Genomic DNA, 19,171 nt, shown 5'->3' with positions numbered 1-19,171 from the left:
ATTTAATTTTGTTCGAAGGGATTGGGGATGACATGCAAAATGAAGAAAAATGGCTTGAATAAGTGGGGAAGAGTATATCAAGTAAAATAGCAAAAGCAGAGGCATTGAAGGATATGCCAAAGTCAGACATGGCAAGTCATGCTGTTGACGATTCACCAGAAAGGTGCTGGGCTGGGAGAAGGGAGATATGGCAAGAAATATGGCAGAAAAGGACAGGCTGGGGCCATATTATGGAGAGCCTTGAATGATGAGCCAAGAGTTAGAATTTAACTTGCCAGATAGTGTGGAGCCCTTAGGGCTTTCTGAGCTGGGGAATACGTGATTAGATTTGTGTGAAATAGAGAACAATGGAAGAAAAATGTGAAGGTGTGAAAGATTTTAATAATAGAGGCTGGGTATGGTGGCTCACGCATCCCAGCACTTTGGGAGGCCGAGGTGGGTGGATCACCTTAGGTCAGGAGTTCCAGACCAGCCTGGCCAACATGGTGAAACCCCGTCTCTACTAAAAATACAAAAATTACCTGGGCATGGTGGCAGGTGCCTGTAGTCCCAGCTACTTGGGAGGCTAAGGCAGGAGAATCACTTGAACCCAGGAGGTGGAGATTGTAGTGAACTGAGATCGCGCCATTGCACTCCAGCCTGGGGGACAGAGCAAGACTCCATCTCAAAAAAAAAAAAAAAGATTTTAATAATAGAAATATTAAATATAATAATACTTAAATTCAATTTCATTAATACTCTTCAAAAGACTATTCCACCAAAAGTGCCTTTTATATGCTTAACTGAAGATGCAAAAGAGACTATGAATAGTCACATAATTTCGTAGTCTGATATGGGAGAGGCATACATGATGAAAGCACATCTTGAACATTACTGTCTTTAAGCACAGAAGTAAACATGACTTGGTCAATGGATAGAGCCCACAGGGAATTTGCAAATGAGTCTGGTTTTTTTTTGCATGTGACTTCAGTAGTTTATTAATACTAAAGGAGTTACAAAAGCCACAAATATGTAAGCAAAATATACACTGGAAAACTCAAATCCTTTATGTGTATTTTACTGACCCTTAAGTTTCACTTTGACTGTTTTAATATCAACTAGATTTGTTTTCCCCCTTTTTACTCATTCAAGTCTTAATCTTAGATAATTTCTCACCATTCAGTGGCCACTGTGCCAATAACAAAAACAAAATACACATACCTCCTTTAACAAATATTTATAGAATATTTACTATAGTAATAAAGACAATAAAATAGACAAACTACCAGACTCATTTATACTCTCCTAACCTGTGGAAGGTACTACTCGTTCTTTTTGAGTGAAGTATTTCCCAGGTCTCTTTCCTAGATCAGAAAAAACAGTATCTGACCACAGAGTTTGATGCTTGCGTATGTAAAATGTTGCCATCTAGATACTTAAATACAGGACTGTCCAACAGAAATGCAATGTAAGCCACGTAAATAAAAGTAAACAGAAACAGATAAAATCAACTTTAATAGTATATTTAACCCATTATAGCCAAAATATTGTTTCAACATGTAATCAATACAAAAAATATTTTCTGTTCTTTTTCTACCATGTCTTTAAAATCCAGTGTATTTTACATTTATAGCCCCACTCATTTGGACACTAAATTTTCATTGGAAATACTTTATCTGTATTTAGGTATCATAAAATTTGCAATTGGAAAATTAGATTCAAATACCCAAGTTGTTCCAAACACAATTGTAAGTTTTCTAATAATCAAGTATCCATTTTTAAATGAAAATGGAAATGAAAAAAAAAAAAAGCTCTCCTCCCTCGGGTTACTTTGGACATCCATTTATAAAGAATGTATATAGATTTTGACCTTATTTCTCATTTAGAATGTAGTTATATTCCCTATTGCCTTCTTGTTTGGTCCCTAATTCCTTTATTCTATCCAGCTTCCCTTTCTTTCCAAGACATGCCTGCTCATTTGATTCATCTAGAGTTCTCCTTTAGTTCACTGCACTATGCCAGCTCTGGATAAGATTAGTTTAGGGCTGGACTGGGCATGGTGGCTCACACCTGTAATCCCAGCACTTTGGGAGGCCAAGGTGGACAGATCACTTGAACTCAGGAATTCAAGACCAGCCTGGACAACACGGTGAAACCCTGCCTCTACAGAAAATTTAAAAAAAATTAGCCGGGCATGGTGGTGCACACTTGTAGTCCTAGCTTCTTGGGAGGCTGAGGTAGGAGGATCACCTGAGCCCCGGGAGGTCAGGACTGCAGTGAGCCATGATCATGCCACTGCACTCCAGCCTGGGCAACAGAGTGAGACTGTCTTAAAAAAAAAAAAAAAGATCGGGGTATAGCCCTCTCTTGAATGTCTATTTCAGTATATTACCCAATCCCTGCTCCCCTCTATTTTAATCATGGGCAGCCCTCCGTAATCTTTCCAAACACTTTATATCTTCAGAGTGTTCTTACATTATCTAGATTGATCCTTGTTACTGTGTAAGTAAGTAGATCTGGCATTAATCCTATTTTATAGATAAATATCCACCAGGAGGTTTATATATTTGCCCAAATTACATAGTTACAAAGTTAAGTTAGAACTCGTATTTTTAAACTTCTATTCTCTAGCCTTTTCCACTACATTATGACACAAGACCCTGCAGAAAGTCGTCTGGAGGCCGGGCGCGGTGGCACACGCTTGTAATCCCAGCACTTTGGGAGGCCGAGGCGGGCGGATCATGAGGTCAGGAGTTCGAGACCACGATGAAACCCCGTCTCTACTAAAAAATACAAAAAATTAGCCAGGCGTGGTGGCGGGCGCCTGTAGTCCCAGCTACTCGGAGAGGCTGAGGCAGGAGAATGGCGTGAACCCGGGAGGCGGAGCTTGCAGTGAGCCGAGGTCGAGCCACTGCACTCCAGCCTGGGTGACAAAGCAAGACTCCGTCTCAAAAAAATAAAAAAAAAAATAAAAATAAAATAAAAAAAAAAAAGAAAGTCGTCTGGAAAATATCAGACCATCTCTTACTTGTCCCATCCAATCTTACATCAAATTATATGCACCCTTAAAAAGTTATTTGGAGTTTTAAAAAACTCTATTAGCCCAAATTACCTGAAATAAACTCCTGGCTTGTTCCCCTAATGTTTATAAAAAATTGATTGAAAATATTCATCTTAAAAACGAAGTTCTTGAATTTATTTAAATTACTGTCTTGCAGTGAGTTGGCCAAGAGGACCGCATTTCCTTGTTAATATATATGTAGACCCATGAGATAAATGGGAAAAGTGTGATTACAATGGCAATAGCCAATTGAATTCTTCCACCAACTGGATTCCTATAAAGACACAAAAATTATTATAAATAAAAATCATGGATTGCTTTGGAAACAAGTATAAAGACTGAATTGATAAAACACATAATTACATTTTAGTATGTTCTCATCTCAGTTGTTTTATTGAAATATAACATTGATTTATAGAAATTCTTTATATATATGCTAAATATAAATCCTTGTTTATATGTGTTACAAATACTTTGTTCCACTTGATGTCTTTTGAGGAAGAGAAGTCATTGATTAATTTGACAATGTTAAAGTTGATCTTTTCCTAATGATTTTTGTGTTCTGTTTAAGAATTTCCCTCACCAAGGTTTTGAAGGTATTCTCTAGAAGTTTTATTGTTTTGCTTTTTTAAAATTTTATCACATATTTATTAAAGATAATCATTTATAGTTTATAAAAATATACTGCCCTGATAGACACAAAATGTTCTTGATAATGGTAATTAAAAACTACTCCCACCCCCCCATGTCCACATCAATATTCAGTTTAGATTGGTTTAATCTTGAAGTGTAATCCAGTAAGACTGAAGACCAAACACTTCAGGGTCCTGGACAGGATAATAAAATACTCATAAGCCTTCTGGATCCTTGGATTGACTGACATCAATAAGGGAACCAATTTTTGATGTTGTAAAAGAAATGTGTTCATCTCCAATAATGATTTCAAGCTCCTGCCGGCCCACTCGGTTGGGAGGAGGCCATAATGCATCATCCTCTTTGGTAATTTCACTGTCATCAATTATACTCTTCAGTTCCTCCATCATACTTTTATGTACATAAGCCTCTTTTCTGATCATGACATCATTCTTGTAATTGCTGTGTTGGCTTATCTTAATTTCCCGTCCGGTCAGAACTCAAACTCCAGAAACTCGTGGCTGAACTTGCCCTTGTGCCCCACGTAGTAGCGCAGATAAAAGTCACTCTTCATGGCTTGCAAAAGACAACCAAGACTGAACTTCTAAAAGAAAGCCGCACCACCGCGGTCTGCACCCAACACTCTGTTTTGCTTTTTTATAATAGACCTGTGATCCCCTTGGAATTGATTTTTATGAAAGTTGTAAAGTAGAGGTTGTTTCACTTTTTTGCAAATGGACATTGAATTTATCCTAGCCTATTTATTGAAAAGACTGCCTTCTTAGCTACCCTGAAGTACCATCTTTGCCATAAGTCAAAACCCTACATATGTATAGATCCGTTTCTAAATTCTATTGTTCTATCATTTTATTTATTCATCCTTTTGTCATTATATGTTTAGCCCTCCAATTATTTAGGTCTTCTTCAATTTCTCCCATAATGTGTTATAGTTTTATTTGTAGAGATTTTGCATATCTCTGCTAGATTTATTCCTACGGAGTGGATTTTTTGAATGTTTTTATAAATGTTAACTTTTTGTTTTATCACTTTCTGTTACTTCCTGATAGAAAAGCAGTTAATTCTTGTATCCTGATCCAGTGATCATACAAAATTCACTTATTCTAGTAATTTTTTAGATTCTTTTTTATTTTCTACACATGTATTCATATCACCCACAAATCATGAAAATTTTATTTCTTCTTGTCCAATCATTGGGCATTTTATTTCTTTCTCTTGCCTTATTTTACCGGCTGGGACAATAGCTGGGACAATAGCTAGCATGGCATTGAGTACAAGTGGCAATATGGCCAGCCTCATCTCATTCCTGATCTCAGAGGGAAAGTTTTCAACTGTTCACCATTAAGTCTCAGGCTTCAGTGTAGATATCTTCTATCAGGTTAAGTTCCCTCCTACGCCCATTTTCTAAGAGCTTTTAACATAAATGGATGCTGAATTTTATGAAATGCTATTTCTGTATGGCTCTAGAAGATAGTTTATTCTCTTATTTCATTCCATTAATGTGGTGGAAAACATTGGTTGGTTTTTTTAATGTGAAACTAACTTTGCATTCCTAGAATAAACCCAACTTGGTAGTTGGGTTATATATTGCAGGATTTGATTTGCTAATGTGTTGTTTAGGAGTTTTCCATCTGTGGTCATGAGTGAGACTGCCATGTAATTTCATTTTTTGGTCATGTTCTTGTCAAGTTTTGGTTACCTGTCCTCATAAAATTAGTTGGAAAGTGTTTCTTCTTTTTCTGTTCTCTGGAAGTATTTATTGAAAGTTGGTATTATTTTTTTCCTTAAATATTATGTAGACATCTCCAGCTATGCCATCTAGGTCTAGAGTTTTCCTTTAGGAAAAATTTAAATTATGAACTCGATTTTTTTTTTTTTTTCTTTGAGATGGAGTTTCTTTCATTCTTGTCACCCAGGCTGGAGTACAGTGTGATGTCGGCTCATTGCAACCTCTGCCTCCAGGGTTCAAGCGATTCTCCTGCCTCAGCCTCCCGAGTAGCCGGGATTACAGGTGCCCGCCACCACGCCCAGCTAATTTTTTGTATTTTTAGTAGAGATGGGGTTTCACCATGTTAGCCAGGGTGGTCTTGAACTCCTGACCTCAGGTGATCCGCCCACCTCAGCCTCCCAAAGTGCTGGGATTACAGGTGTGAGCCACCGCGCCCGGCCCTATGAACTCAATTTCTTTAATAGTTATGGGACTGTTCTGAGTATTTCTTCTTATGTAAATGTTGGTAAACTGTATTTTTTCAAGATATTTGTCTAATTTATATTTTCAAATTTATTGGTGTAAAGTTCTTCATCATATCCACTTATGATTTTTACAATAGTTATTAGATATATAGTAGTATTCTCTTTTTTATTCCTGATATTTGTTATTTGTACTTCCTTGTGCTCTTTTTTCCTTTTTGTCTTGTCAGGGCTTATCAATGTTATAAATCATTTTAGAGAATCAATATTTGACCTTGTTAATTCTCTATTTTTATGTTGATTTTTTATTTCACTGACTTCTGCTTTCATGTTTATTTTCTTGTTTCTTTGGGGTTTAACTTGCTGTTCTTTTCCTAACTTCTTGAAATGAAAAATTCCTAACTTCCTGGAAGCTTAAAAAAAAATGTACTTATGGCTATATGTTTCCCTCTAAGCATGATTTTTAGCTGCATCTCACACATTTTGATATGTAGTATTCACCTTATTCAGTTCAAAATATTTTCTAATTTCCATTGTGATTTCTTCTTTGACCCAAGTGTTATTTGAAAGTATATTTCCTAACTTCCAAATACACAGGAATTGCCTAATTATCTTTTTGTTAATGATTTCTAGCTTAACTGCACCGTGGTCAAATAACATACTCTGTAGGATTTCAGTCCTTTAAAATTTGTTAGTACTTATTTCATGGCCAAACATATAGTCTTTTTGTAAAATACTCAATGTGCACTTGAAAAGAATGTGTATCCTGCCATTCTTGGTTTATTGTGTGGTTAAAATCTTTTATATTGTTACTTTTCTTTTTTGTGTGTGTTTGTTAGTAACTGAGAGAAGTGTGTTAGTCTCCCAAGATGATTGTGGCTTTTTGCATTTTTCTTCTTAGCTCTGTCAATTTTTGTTCTATTTGGAAGCTATGTTATTAGGTCCATACAAATTCAGCAGTTATATCTTCTTGATGAATTGAATCTTTTGTCATTAAAAAGTGTCTTCCTTTGGCATCTTGAATCTACTTTCTAATAAGTGGTGTTGAGATAACCAGATAGCCACATAGAAAAATATGAAATTGGACATGTTCTTCATAACATTACACCAGGATAAATTCTATCTATCTATTTATTTATTTATTCATTTATTTATTTGAGACGGAGTCTCTCTCTGTCTCCCAGGCTGGAGTGCAGTGGCGCGATCTCGGCTCACTGCAACCTCCACCTCCCGGTTTCTCCTGCCTCAGCCTCCCAAGTAGCTGGGACTACAGGCACCCGCCACCATGCCCGGCTAATTTTTGTATTTTTAGTAGAGACAGGGTTTCACCATTTGGCCAGGCTGGTCTCGAACTCCTGGACTTGTGATCTGCCCACCTCAGCCTCCCAAAGTGCTGGGATTATAGGTGTGAGCCACCGCATCCGGCCTACATCAGGATAAATTCTAAACAGATCAAATATTTAAATGTACAAATGGAACCATACAGGTATTAGAAGAAAACTTGGGTAAGTTACATTACAACCTGAGAGAGAGAAGGTTTTCCTAACTATGACTCCAAATCCAGAAGCAATAAGGAAAAGGACTGATAAATACAATTACATGAAAAAACAACAACAAAAGACTTTTTCATGGCAAAGTATAGTTTGCATAAGCAAAGTTAAAGGAAAATAACAAACTGCAAAGAAATACTTTCAGCTTACATCACAGATAGAGCTTCTAAAAATAGAGAAGACCAGCAACCTTAGAATCAGGTTAAACCTACATTGCTCAGAGATAGACCAAGATTTTTATAGAAAAAGAAATATAAATGGCTCTGAACCATATGAAAATGTGCTCACTTTTGCTCTTAATAAGAGAAATGCAAGCTAAAACTACCCCTTTCTCAATGATCCGATTAGTAAAAATTCAAGATTTTGATAACATACTCTGCTGGCAAGGCTATGGGGAAACAGACACTGTTAGCCATGGCTGGTTAGGATGCAAAATGGAAGAGCCATCTGGAGGGGAATTCGGGAGTATATAGAAATATGAACTATGCAATTACACTTTGACCCAGTAGTCTCACTTCCAGGAATTTATCTCAAAGACACACTGGTAAAAATATGTTAGATATATGCATATGGCTATTAACTGCAGCACTATTTTTAATAGCAAAAGCCTGGATACTATCTAAATAGTAGAGAACTGGTTGATTAAGCTATGGAGCCATCAGCAGAGTAAGAAAAGTTTTTCTATACTATAGAATGATCTCCAGGATGTAGTAAGTGGAAAAGCAAGTGGAATACAACTGTGTACAATAGACTGCCAGTTACCTTAGATAAGCAGGAATACAACTAAGTCACACATTTGCTCCACTGAAAAATCATGGAAGGATAAACTATAAAACTGAAAAACTTTTCCCCCATAGGGAAAGGGAAGCTATAGGGTCAGGGGGCTGGAGAAGCCGAATTTCTTTTAATATATCTTATTTTATAGATTTGACTTTTGAGCCATGTAGATATTTTACATAATTATAAAATAATATCAATATATTTTCAATACAATTAGCCCTAGAAATAAATGAATCTAACTGTGTATTTACTTGGTGGGATTAGCATACAGAACACTATGCCCAGTAATTTGAGTGTACATCCCTTAGTAGGTTATATCCTAATAACAAAAACAAACAAGAGAACCTGTTTTCAGTAGTCATATTATTATTTGGAGATTGCATTTGTATTGTAGAATAAATCAAATGGGTGATTATGTTGAGGTCACTGAGACTAGAAATTTTGCCATGATTAAAAGGAGATCCAGATATAAAATGTTCAATAAGGTTAATAAGAACTGGTACCTCTGAATTTGAGTAGTTAGTATAAACTCATAAGACAACTTTAAATGTATATGTGTACATGTATATATTTATGTATGCATATACATTTATGACATATATATGAATTCACGAACATTGCAAACACTGTTGATTCCAGGTCTGTGGCCTAAAACATGATCCTGGGTATAACATGCGCCTGGAACATCTTGTCATACCAGAAAGCAAGGAAACTATCAAAGGTTTACTAGGGTCATGTCAGAAAGAATTCAGGAGCAGACCTGAATAAGTGCCACTGGACAAAAATGGGACAGTCTGAGCATCAATAAAGACAATAACTGTCACGGACTGAAACACATTAAATATGTTTAAACTGGCTGGGTGCAGTGGCTCACGCCTGTAATCCCAGCACTTTGGGAGGCTGAGGCAGGCAGATCACTTGAGGTCAGGAGTTTGAGACCATCCTGGCCAACATGGTGAAACCCCGTCTCTACTAAAAACACAAAAATTGGATGTGGTGGCACCTGCTTGTAATCCCAGCTACTTGGGAGGCTGACGCAGGAGAATTGCTTGAACCCGGGAGGCAGAGGTTGCAGTAAGCCAAGATCGCGCCACTGCACACCAGCCTGAGCAACAGAGCAAGACTCTGTCTCAAAAAAAAAAAAAAATAGTTTGGCAGTGTGGCGTGGATAAGGTTCAGATAAAACAAGATTGGACATACCAATAATTGTTGAAGCTGGGTGATGAGTATATCTGATTCAAGATATTAGTCTCTCTGCTTTTATATATGTTTGAAAATTCAAAATAAAAAGTGAAAACAAAAAAATTAAAAATATTCACAAAAAGTTGTTTTTCTCCAATAATTGTCTTACATTCTACTTTGTTGTTAAAATTGCAATATTGTGTTTCATTTGGCTGGTGTTTGTAGTTTTTTTTCATCTTTTGACTTTAAATCTTTCTATATCAGTACAGTTAAGGGTTGTCTTTTGTAAGCAGTGTAGAGCTGGGTTTTTCTTTCTTTTTTTTTTTTTGAGATGGAGTCCTGCTCTATCGCGCAGGCTGGAGTGCAACAGCACTACCTCAGCTCACTGCAACCTCCGACTCCCGGGTTCAAGCCATTCTCTTGCCTCAGCCTCCCAAGTAGCTGGGATTACAGGTGACCACCACCACGCCTGGCTAATTTTTTTGTATTTTTAGTAGAGACGGGGTTTCGCCATGTTGGCCAGGCTGGTCTCGAACTCCTGACCTCAGGTGATCCGCCTGCCTCGGCCTCCCAAAGTGCTGAGATTACAGGTGTGAGCCACCTCGCCTGGCCTAGAGTTGGGTTTTTAATCTTTTTACATACTTTGAAATTCTTTGACTCTTAACTGAAATCTTTACCTTTACATTTAATGTAATTTCTGATATATTTGGGTTTAAATCTATATCTTAACACATGCTTCCTATTTGTCCCATTGTTTCTGTTTCCCCTTCCCCTTCTCCTGCCTTCTGTACTCATTTTAATGCTACCAGTGGTTACCCTAATGATTACAACATTAATCCTTGACTTATCAAAGTTTAATATAAATGGATACTTTTATCTCTTCTCACACAATTAAAGGACCTTAGAACACTTAAACTCCATTTACTCTTTTCCAGCTTTTATGCCACTGTTGTCATGTATTTCTATCCTGTATATGTTTAATTAGTTAACATTCATTGATATGTACACACGCACTTATATTGTCTTTGCTCTTCATTCTTTCCTGAATCTCTAAGTTTCCTCCTGAGATCATTTCCCTTCACCCTGAAGAACACCCTTTAGGCTGACAACTGTCCATGACTATACTGGGCCTTGTAGAAAACTACGGTTTTTGTGGACAAGAGTGACCAGGATACTTTAAATCAACTATTATTAACTTCCCTTAAGAAAAGGGAAGATTTCTTTCAAAAGATTCCTGTTTTTACTTGTATGGCAGTATTTTCACTTACTACCTGATTTTGTCAGCCTTGAAGATGTGATTTCTTTTTTTTTTTTTTTTGAGAGAGTGTTGCTGTGTCGCCCAGGCTGGAGTGCAGTGGCACAATCTTGGCTCACTGCAACCTCTGTCTCCCGGGTTCAAGCGATTCCCCTGCCTCAGCCTCCCAAGTAGCTGGGACTACAGGCGCGTGCCACCACACAGGTCTAATTTTCTGTATTTTAGTAGAGACACGGTTTGACCATATTGGCCAGGATGGTCTTGATCTCCTGACCTCGTGATCTGCCCGCCTCGGCCTCCCAAAGTGAAGATGTGATTTTAACTGATGAGTTGAATACTTACTTTGAGGAACTGTGGCACAGGATAATCCATGCTGTAATAATCACCAGACCAGACAGCTCCCTATAAAAGGGTGTACATTTCAGATTTTGGAAGTGGCTACAAGTGAGATGCATATCATCGCATTCTCTCCATGACCACCTGATAGCGCATTCTGATTGAGTGACTGACTCTCCCTCAAGATCTATGGCATCAATGGAATATTTTCAAATCTGACCATGATTCATAAATTACTTTTTTCAGAGAATTTAAAGCCTCATATGAAAATACATTTCATCTTAAAAAGCAGGTATGAGATCCCTGACTATGCCCTGATTTATAAGTGGATCCCCCCAAAATGAAATGAATATTTTATAAAATCCACAGATATATCACTTTTTTCAGGTCGCTAGAAGAAACAGTGCAACTAAGAAAATCCCAGATTTGATCAGTCAATACTTTTACATTTTTAAAGAGGCTTCAGTGTGAGGCAGAATGAGCCCAAACCAATACATGATCTGTGTATATACTACAAGAGATTGGGTCACTTCCTAGGGGAGAGGAATGATTTGTAGTACAAATCAGACTAATAATTTGGGGGTGGGTATATGCTTCTATAAATATGTATTATATGCACATATCTTTTACATAGAATAAAAAACAATCACTTCAGCCATAATACCACTAGAAGCCCCAGGCTGAGTTCACTATAACCCATGGGCTTCATGCTGGAAGTGATTCAACCCATTTGGTCTACATTCTTATCTACAGACCCAACCTATAGTTTGGCTCTCCAGTGTTCTAAAGACTGGGGGTTATAACAAAGAAACACCTTTTCAGTGATGTTTAACTTACAGGTCTATGAATTTTGTTGTTGGCAGATGGCAGTAGGAGTAGAAAAGAAACAAAAGGACCTATTAATAAGTCCTCAGAGACAAGGGTGGGAGGAAGCAAAGGAAGAGGTGATAAAATAGGAGCAAGTGGTCATGACAAGGAAATGACACAAGACATACCAGGGCAAGCCTAACAGGTTGACTTAAAGTACTGATCTTTTGGCTGGGTGCGGTGGCTCATGCCTGTAATCCCAGCACTTTGAGAGGCCAAGGAAGGCGGATCACGAGGTCAGGAGTTCAAGACCAGGCTGACCAACGTAATAAAACTCTGTATCTACTAAAAATACAAAAATTAGCTGGCCATGGTGGCATGCACCTGTAATCCCAGCTACTCAGGAGGCTGAGGCAGAAGAATAGCTTGAACCTGGGAGACGGAAGTTGTAGTGAGCAGAGATCGCGCCACTGCACTCCAGCCTGGGTGACAGAGCAAGACTCCGTTTCAAAAAAAAAAAAAAAAAAAGGACTGACCTCTGAGATGGCTGCTCATACTTGTAGATAAGATTCTGGCTTAAACCAGAACTGAATTTGAGGCTGACAGAGTTATCACCATATTAGATCGGACTGAGTATTACTGTATCATACCGTTGCTAGTTACAAGGGGGCCAAAGTCCAACGGCCTGACAGTAATATAATGTAATATGTAGTGACTGCCACTAGCAGTGATAATGAAGTCTGATAGATGGGGCTGGGTTTGAATCCTGGCTCCATTATTTCCTCAGTTTCATCAGGTTATAAAGAAGATAATACCTTCCCTGCTCCACAGGATACACGGGGAATTCAGTTATCACTGTGCACAGATGAGGTGTTGCAAACACGATTCCTTAGTTCTATCCCACAGTTCTATCCCTCCACAGGGCAACCGTCACCGCTCACCTGCCTTCTTCCTCATGTAAGATGTTCTGTTGTGTACGATGCAAGAGGTAGGACGCCAAGCCAACAGCCCACACCATACAAAAGAGTATGTGTATTGCAGAGATACTTTTCCAAATAACATTACCTAAAAATAGATGTTCTGATGTTGTTAACCATGGAATCACAGCCCACAGAAAAAAAAAAATGATCTTTTTGTATGTTTTGCCATAGTCTGCTTTCAGAAAAGACATTCAGACTCCCTCAGCCCCATCGCCCCTTTTTGTTTTAGGACAACACAGAGGTCACAGCACTAATTATAAACTTCAGTGGCCATTTCTTGTTTGGGTTGTTCAGCAGCTCCCCTTCCTAGGATGATTACCCTTATTTTCTCTGGGGATCCACCATGTCCACACTCACAGTCCATGTTTCCCAGTGAACTGGACTTTGGCTAGGTCAATCAATACATGTTATCTCCTCAGCCACAGTGATTTGGATCAGCACAAACGGACAAGCAATCAGAGCCAGCAACTGCATTCTGAGACTTTGGTAGAGTGAAGAAACACAGTCCATATTCCACTGGACGTGGCATCGTGAAGATGTGAATGGGGGGCTGCAGGGCCACTGTGTGGAGCCCAAGAGTGAAGTTAGCATGACAGATGGTGGAACTGAGAGGTGGAGAGAAGGTAAAGTTCCGAGTCCACCAGTCTGAAGCCAGCACCACCCTTCACCTTTTCAGTAAACTGTACCAATACCTTTTCTTCTTAGCTCATAGCACATTTGAGTTATTTTCTAGCTTGTATCTAAAGGAGCCCTAACTGATCTACCTTAAAGATGCAGACGGAGTTCTCGCTGCCTATACAAGGAGCCCAGGCATCTAGGGAACTAGAATTTTCCCCACTAAGGTGGGACTCATTAGTCTTTATTCTAAGGCCCCTGAGAACATTCGAGCCCCACTAGGAGAAACTGTTTTAAAGAAAGTGAAGAAGAATCTGTCCTCTCACTTCTATAAAACAGAAGACGCTGTTTTATAGCAGATCCTTCTGACGTTTTCCTGAAGATGGGTAAGGATGATTAGAATTAGCCCTTTTATTATCAGAAATGAGAAGAAAGGCCTAGAGAGCCCCGTTTTACTCCTGGGAGTTGGGCAGATAGACCCTCATTATTATGAGGAAATCTGATTTGCTGTCTCTCCATTTAGAATGCAAGGCTTATACCTGTGACTTCAGGGTTAAGTCCAACAAGCAGGGTCAGTACTGCAGGGATTGTGTACACCACCTGTTAGCAAAAAGGGAGGAAATTACATGAGTTAAGATGTATGCCCAATATATGAGATGTTCAGAGATACAGGAAGTAAAGAAAGATGAGATCAGTGGCTGCTGTGCCCCATGATTTGCCTCTAAGTTTCAATGGTGATTGAGAAAGTGGTAGATTCTCCTTTTGTGGCACTTAGCATGTCTGCCTGCAATTTTATCTACCTTCCTCCTAGACTATAGGCTATTCCAGAAGCTCATTTATCTTTGAGCTCTAACACTGAGCACAGGGTTTTGGTCTTAAGACACACTAACTTTCCAGTCGCTCCCAAGCAACTTTCATGCCCAAATGGCCTTTCCCCACTTGCATAAAAGAAAATGTTCTTTGAAAAGTAGGGCAGGAGCAGCCACGATGCTAGATGGCCCTGCTGGCTTTGGACCCAATGGACCATCCAGGCCAGTACTGCATCTCTGTGAGACCACAGAAAGTTTTCTAATAATGCATACACAATCAGCTGTGCCCAGTAATAAGGTCAGGCTCTTCATTTTGGAACTGCTGATAAGCGTTTGGAAATGAGAAGACTGGCCCTAAAGAGGCCCTATTCCTAAGCCTTGTTCATAACAAGCAGGCTCTAGCCAAACTTACTATTGTGTGTGTTGTTGGCAGGGAATAAGTAGGGAGGGTGGGTTTATAAGAAGGATGGGGACTTTCCAAGCAATGTAGCTGTCTAATCACATCAATTTCTGTGCTTATATCAGAAGATGTTAAGGCAGGTGCCAGGGGTCCATGTGGGAGGTAGTGGAGGGCTGAACTGTGAATGAGGGAGGATGTCTATGGGGACATGGGGGTCTATTCCTCCTATTATATCGTCTGAGCATGAATGAAAGGTAAAATGTGCAGGTACTATACAGATAAGCAATTAGACCTAGACTGTTTAATTAATTTTTTGGAGATGGGGGGGGGGTCTCGCTATGTTGCACAGGCTGGCTTCGAACTCCTGGGCTCAAGTGAGCCTCCTGCCTCAGCCTCTTGAGTAACTGGGACTACAGATGCCTGCCACCATGCCCGACTCAAATTTATTTTGTGTTTTGAGGGGCTCTCCAAGGCAGTGGTAAGGAACAGAGGGATGATAAAGATGACTGAGATTCTGAACAAGAATGACTCAGAGAATGATTCTGCTGATAACAGAAATGGGTGAGTCAGGATAAGTAGATTTTGGAGGGAAAGATGCTAGGTAGGTCCTTGGGCATATCTGAGGAGCACTGTGAAATGCAGGTGAATATACGCAGCAGTCTTTTGGAAATTCACCATTAAGCTGGATGTCTGAGACTTGTCTGCAGGGAAATAATATTTGGAATTCAAGATATGGACCAGGGTGCCAAGGCAAAGGCAGTTTGATTTGATTCAGAGGCATACTGATCTGGATAGTAAATATCAGAATGTGGTTTTACTGCACTAAAAAAACAAAACCTGGATAGAATTTCATGTTATAATTCCAGATACCATCATCCTTGTTGCTCCTCTGTCAATATTATTCTAAAGCTTAAGAATCATCTCCTTGGTGTACTGTACAGTCTTGTGTATCTATATTGAGAGAAACTGGACAAAATTCAGATATTTTGGAAGATAAAAGATATTTAGAGCCGGGCGCGGTGACTCATGTCTGTAATCCCAGCACTTTGGGAGGCTGAGGCAGGTGGATCACCTGAGGTCGAGAGTTCAAGACCAGCTTGACCAACATGGAGAAACCCTGTCTCTACTAAAAATACAAAATTAGCTGGGTGTGGTGGCGCATGCCTGTAATCCCAGTTACTTGGGACACTGAGGCAGAAGAATCGCTCAAACCTGGGAGGTAGAGGTTGCGGTGAGCCTAGATTGCGCCATTGCACTCCAGCCTGGGCAACAAGAGCAAAACTCCGTCTCAAAAAGAAAAAAAAAAAAGATATTTAGAAGATGTATGGAACAATGGCCCCCTCCTCCAAATGGTTCAAATCAGGGCATTGCTTATATGAAGACTGTAGGTTTTATAGGATTTAATACCTTTCTTTCCTTTTTTTTTTTTCTTTTTCTTTTTTTTTTGAGATGGAGTCTCACTCTGTCGCCCAGACTGGAGTGCAGTGGCATGATCTCAGCATACTGCAACCTCTGCCTCCTGGGTTCCAGCGAGTCTCCTGCTTCAGCTTCCCTAGTAGCTGGGGACTACAGGCGCATGCCACCACGCCTGGCTAATTTTTGTATTTTTTGGTGGAGACGGGGTTTCACCATGTTGCTCAGGCTGATCTAGAACTCCTGACCTCAAGTGATCCACCCGCCTTGGCCTCCCAGAGTGCTGAGATTGCAGGTGTGAGCCACCTTGCCCAGCCAGGAGTTAATACTTTCTAGAAATATAAGTCACTGAATTAGCAGAACCTCAGAACTTAAGCCTGTTATTTTCCGGTCAAAGGTTTGCATTGAGTGTCTGGCTAGAAACTCATAAGGAATTGTTCAACTGATCTTGAGAGGCCTACTCTAGGTCCTCAAGAAAGTCCTCAGTTGGGCCATCTAACCAAAGGGAATACTGCAGAAAGACCTGTTTCCAGAAAGTTCGAAATTCACACACACATTACATTAGAACTCTGATCCTGCCTATTAATATTTTAGGAAAAAGAGCTTCCCAAGGGTTTGATTTTTAAGTTTCTCAGAAAATTAAGCAGGGAGGAGGGGTAAAGACATAAAACCGTGTGTTTTGTGCCGTTCCCCAATTCTTCCAAACGGAGGAAAGCCTGGAAGCGGCTCATACTCACCACCCACACCTCTGCATCTGGGTCATTTACCTGGAACGCCAGAATACCAAGGTGTTAGCAGACATCCTGCGCTGTTCCATTCCTTTTAAATTCATTTAAGCACATTTTTTTTATTAATTTGTTAAGTGCCAGACACTGCAATAGGCATCGAGGATACAAAATCTGAACAGGATATAGTCCAGATGAGGATGGGTGAAGGGGTTTCTGGCTGACACAAGAGATGTTTTTAACAGGCAGCCACACATTTTTGAAAAGCCTTCACGGGAGCTCTGGAGAGGACTCGCCAACCCAGAACGGGTATTTTAAGGGCCCTCCACCCCCACCAGTCTCAAGAAATGAGGGAAATTATTATGAAGGGGGTCCCCAAGCCGACTAAAAAGTTTAATGATGCTATAAAGGGTTTTGGTCTGCTCCGTCTCCTAGGCCCTGAGATATGTTCAGTGTCGTCCGCGGGCTGGACGTTAAGGCAGGAGCCAGGGCCGCTTCTTCTGAGGTCCCCTGGGAAGTTCCACGCGCGGAACCAGCCCCTTCCAGGGTGTGAGCCCTGGTATGGGACTCGCTTCCATGAACACATCCGCGTTTCTTAGACTGGGGAGAAAGTGGGGGCTCCCCAAGCAGAAAGCCCAAGTCCCGTCCTCCCCATTAACTGTGCGCCCCTGCGACTCTGCCCGCTAGTCAGTTACACGGCCCGCTAGGCCAGGGGGCGGAGCTGGGAGCCGGGCGGGTCCCCCTCCCACCGCGGCCGCCTGACCTGCACGAAGGCCGCCAGCGCGAAGAAGGCGGCCATGAGTCCGTTGCAGGCCCGCCACAGGGCAGGCGCCATGGCTCGGAGAACGCGGCGCGGGGCGGTGAGTCCTGCCACGTGCGGGGCGGTGAGTCCTGCCACGTACGGTCCGGCTCCCTCCTTCCGCGGAGGGACCGAGACCCCGCCTCGGTTTCGGTGCCCTGGGGACACTGCCGTGGCCGTCGCTCCGCGCCGGGGGCGGGGAGCGAAGGGCGTGGGTGTAGCCCCTACTCAGCGACACATTCAGCCCGCCCCGAACGCCGCGGGGTGTAGGCGGCGCCGTCCTGGTTTCGCGGATGGGAAAGCGAGTCCCTCAGGGAGCGCAGGTCTCGGTGGTGGACGGAAGTCGAATTTGAACCCGTGTAGGTTCAACTCCAAACCCTGTTTTCACTAAAGCTACCTTTCTCACAAAAAAAAAAAAAAGGAAGAAAGAAAAAAAAGAAGGAAAAAAGGAAGGAAGGCAGGCGGGAGGGGAGAGAGGAAGAAAAAGAAAGAAAAAGAAAGAAAGAAAGGGCCGGACGCAGTGACTCACGCGAAGGAAAGGGCTGGGCGCAGTGGCTCACGCCTGTAATCCCAGCACTGTGGGAGGCCGAGGTGGGCGGATCACCTGAGGTCAGGAGTTCGAAAGCAGCCTGGCCAACATGGTGAAACCCCGTCTCTCTACTAAAAATACGAAAAAATTAGTCGGGCGTGGTGGCGGGAGCCTGTAATCCCAGCTACTCAGGAGGCTGAGGCGGGAGAATTGCTTGAACCCGGGCGGCGGAGGTTGCAGTGCGCCCAGATTGTGCCACTGCACTCCAGCCTGGGCAACAAAGCGAGACTCCTCAAAAAAAAAAAAAAAAAAAGGAAAAACATTGTTTTTACAAAAATAAGAGAAAGAAAAAGAGATGTTTGTTTGTGTGTGTGTGTGTGTGTGTGTTCTGTTTAGTATTTATGCATTTCCTTCCAAAGCTCAGGAACTTTCAAATCCCTGTAAGCATTATGGTAATTTCTAGAGTGACGACAGTTATATTAACATCTTATACGGCTCACAGCTTTTTGGCAGACAGGCTCATTTATTTTCATGGGCTTTTATTATAAAAGATATTTACATATTATACATATTTACAATTCTCTCCCACCACCAAAACCAACAAAATTTCCAAAATTGCTCATGAATTTCTTATGAACCGAAGACACTGAAGTATTCACTGTTCTCCCCTAGTCTGTCTGGTCTTTTTCTGTTTTGTAATTCGCCCTTCTGCTTAGTTCCTCCCCGGGCTCATTTACACATCCATAGGCCTCATTTCTGCTGTTCTAAAGAGTCTTTATCGCTTCAAATCAGGAGCTTCTGTGCCTGTCCTCTTTTCCTTTGAGCTAAATCTCCTAAAACTGTCTAGTTTTTTTTTTTTCTTTCCCTCTCAGTTTCATTCTTTTCACGAAATACTTATTTCAAGAACGTTGTCTGCTCTGTGCCTGGTGCTGGGACCGTGAAGGTCCGGTACCGGGACTAGGCAGGGAGCCTGGCGGCTGGCGGGGGTGGGCACCCGTGTTTGCAGAGGTGGGGTGGGGACAGCGGGGACCAGCACTGGGTGGAGTTCCACAGCTAAATCAGCCCTGGGATTGGAAACAAGCAAAGACTATTCTCACTGTGTTTTTCCTT

The 19,171-nt window shown here is 41.0% G+C and overlaps 2 protein-coding genes and 1 pseudogene across 17 annotated transcripts in view; 1 reads left to right on the top strand and 2 right to left on the bottom strand.

Moving 5' to 3' along the window:
* LOC100988585 (transmembrane protein 220) overlaps positions 1-18,112 on the bottom strand; it is a 49,905-nt gene extending 31,793 nt beyond the window's left edge. For 3 of the 9 annotated variants that reach the window (XR_004667236.2, XR_004667237.2, XM_034942370.3), the window contains exons 1-5: positions 17,497-17,627; positions 16,746-16,775; positions 13,926-13,986; positions 12,733-12,856; positions 10,991-11,050 (exon numbers count right to left, since the gene is read on the bottom strand). Coding sequence is in view for 7 of the 9 variants with exons in the window: in XM_034942370.3 (XP_034798261.1) it covers positions 10,991-11,050; positions 12,733-12,856; positions 13,926-13,986; positions 16,746-16,775; positions 17,497-17,568 (347 nt within the window). In the remaining 2 variants the exon portion in view is untranslated. Of the gene's footprint in view, positions 1-521; positions 664-1,475; positions 3,315-7,337; positions 9,341-10,990; positions 11,051-12,732; positions 12,857-13,925; positions 13,987-16,745; positions 16,776-17,496 lie in introns of those variants that run through there. The other 6 variants (XM_003818103.6, XM_063598739.1, XM_008971352.6 and 3 more) reach the window with 6 other exon arrangements.
* LOC134729454 (protein mago nashi homolog) lies at positions 3,322-7,128 on the bottom strand (annotated as a pseudogene).
* Positions 17,486-19,171, top strand: part of LOC134729455 (uncharacterized) — a 151,353-nt gene continuing 149,667 nt past the window's right edge. For 4 of the 8 annotated variants that reach the window (XR_010110552.1, XR_010110554.1, XR_010110551.1 and 1 more), the window contains exon 1: positions 17,514-17,617. Coding sequence is in view for 1 of the 8 variants with exons in the window: in XM_063598741.1 (XP_063454811.1) it covers positions 17,531-17,617 (87 nt within the window). In the remaining 7 variants the exon portion in view is untranslated. Of the gene's footprint in view, positions 17,618-19,171 lie in introns of all 8 variants that reach the window. The other 4 variants (XR_010110555.1, XR_010110556.1, XR_010110557.1 and 1 more) reach the window with 3 other exon arrangements.

The sequence above is a fragment of the Pan paniscus genome, chromosome 19 (assembly GCF_029289425.2).
Source record: "Pan paniscus chromosome 19, NHGRI_mPanPan1-v2.0_pri, whole genome shotgun sequence".
Classification (NCBI taxonomy): Eukaryota; Metazoa; Chordata; class Mammalia; order Primates; family Hominidae; genus Pan; species Pan paniscus.
The sequence above is the reverse complement of the archived record's forward strand: the minus strand, read 5'-3'. Positions and strand labels throughout refer to the sequence as shown.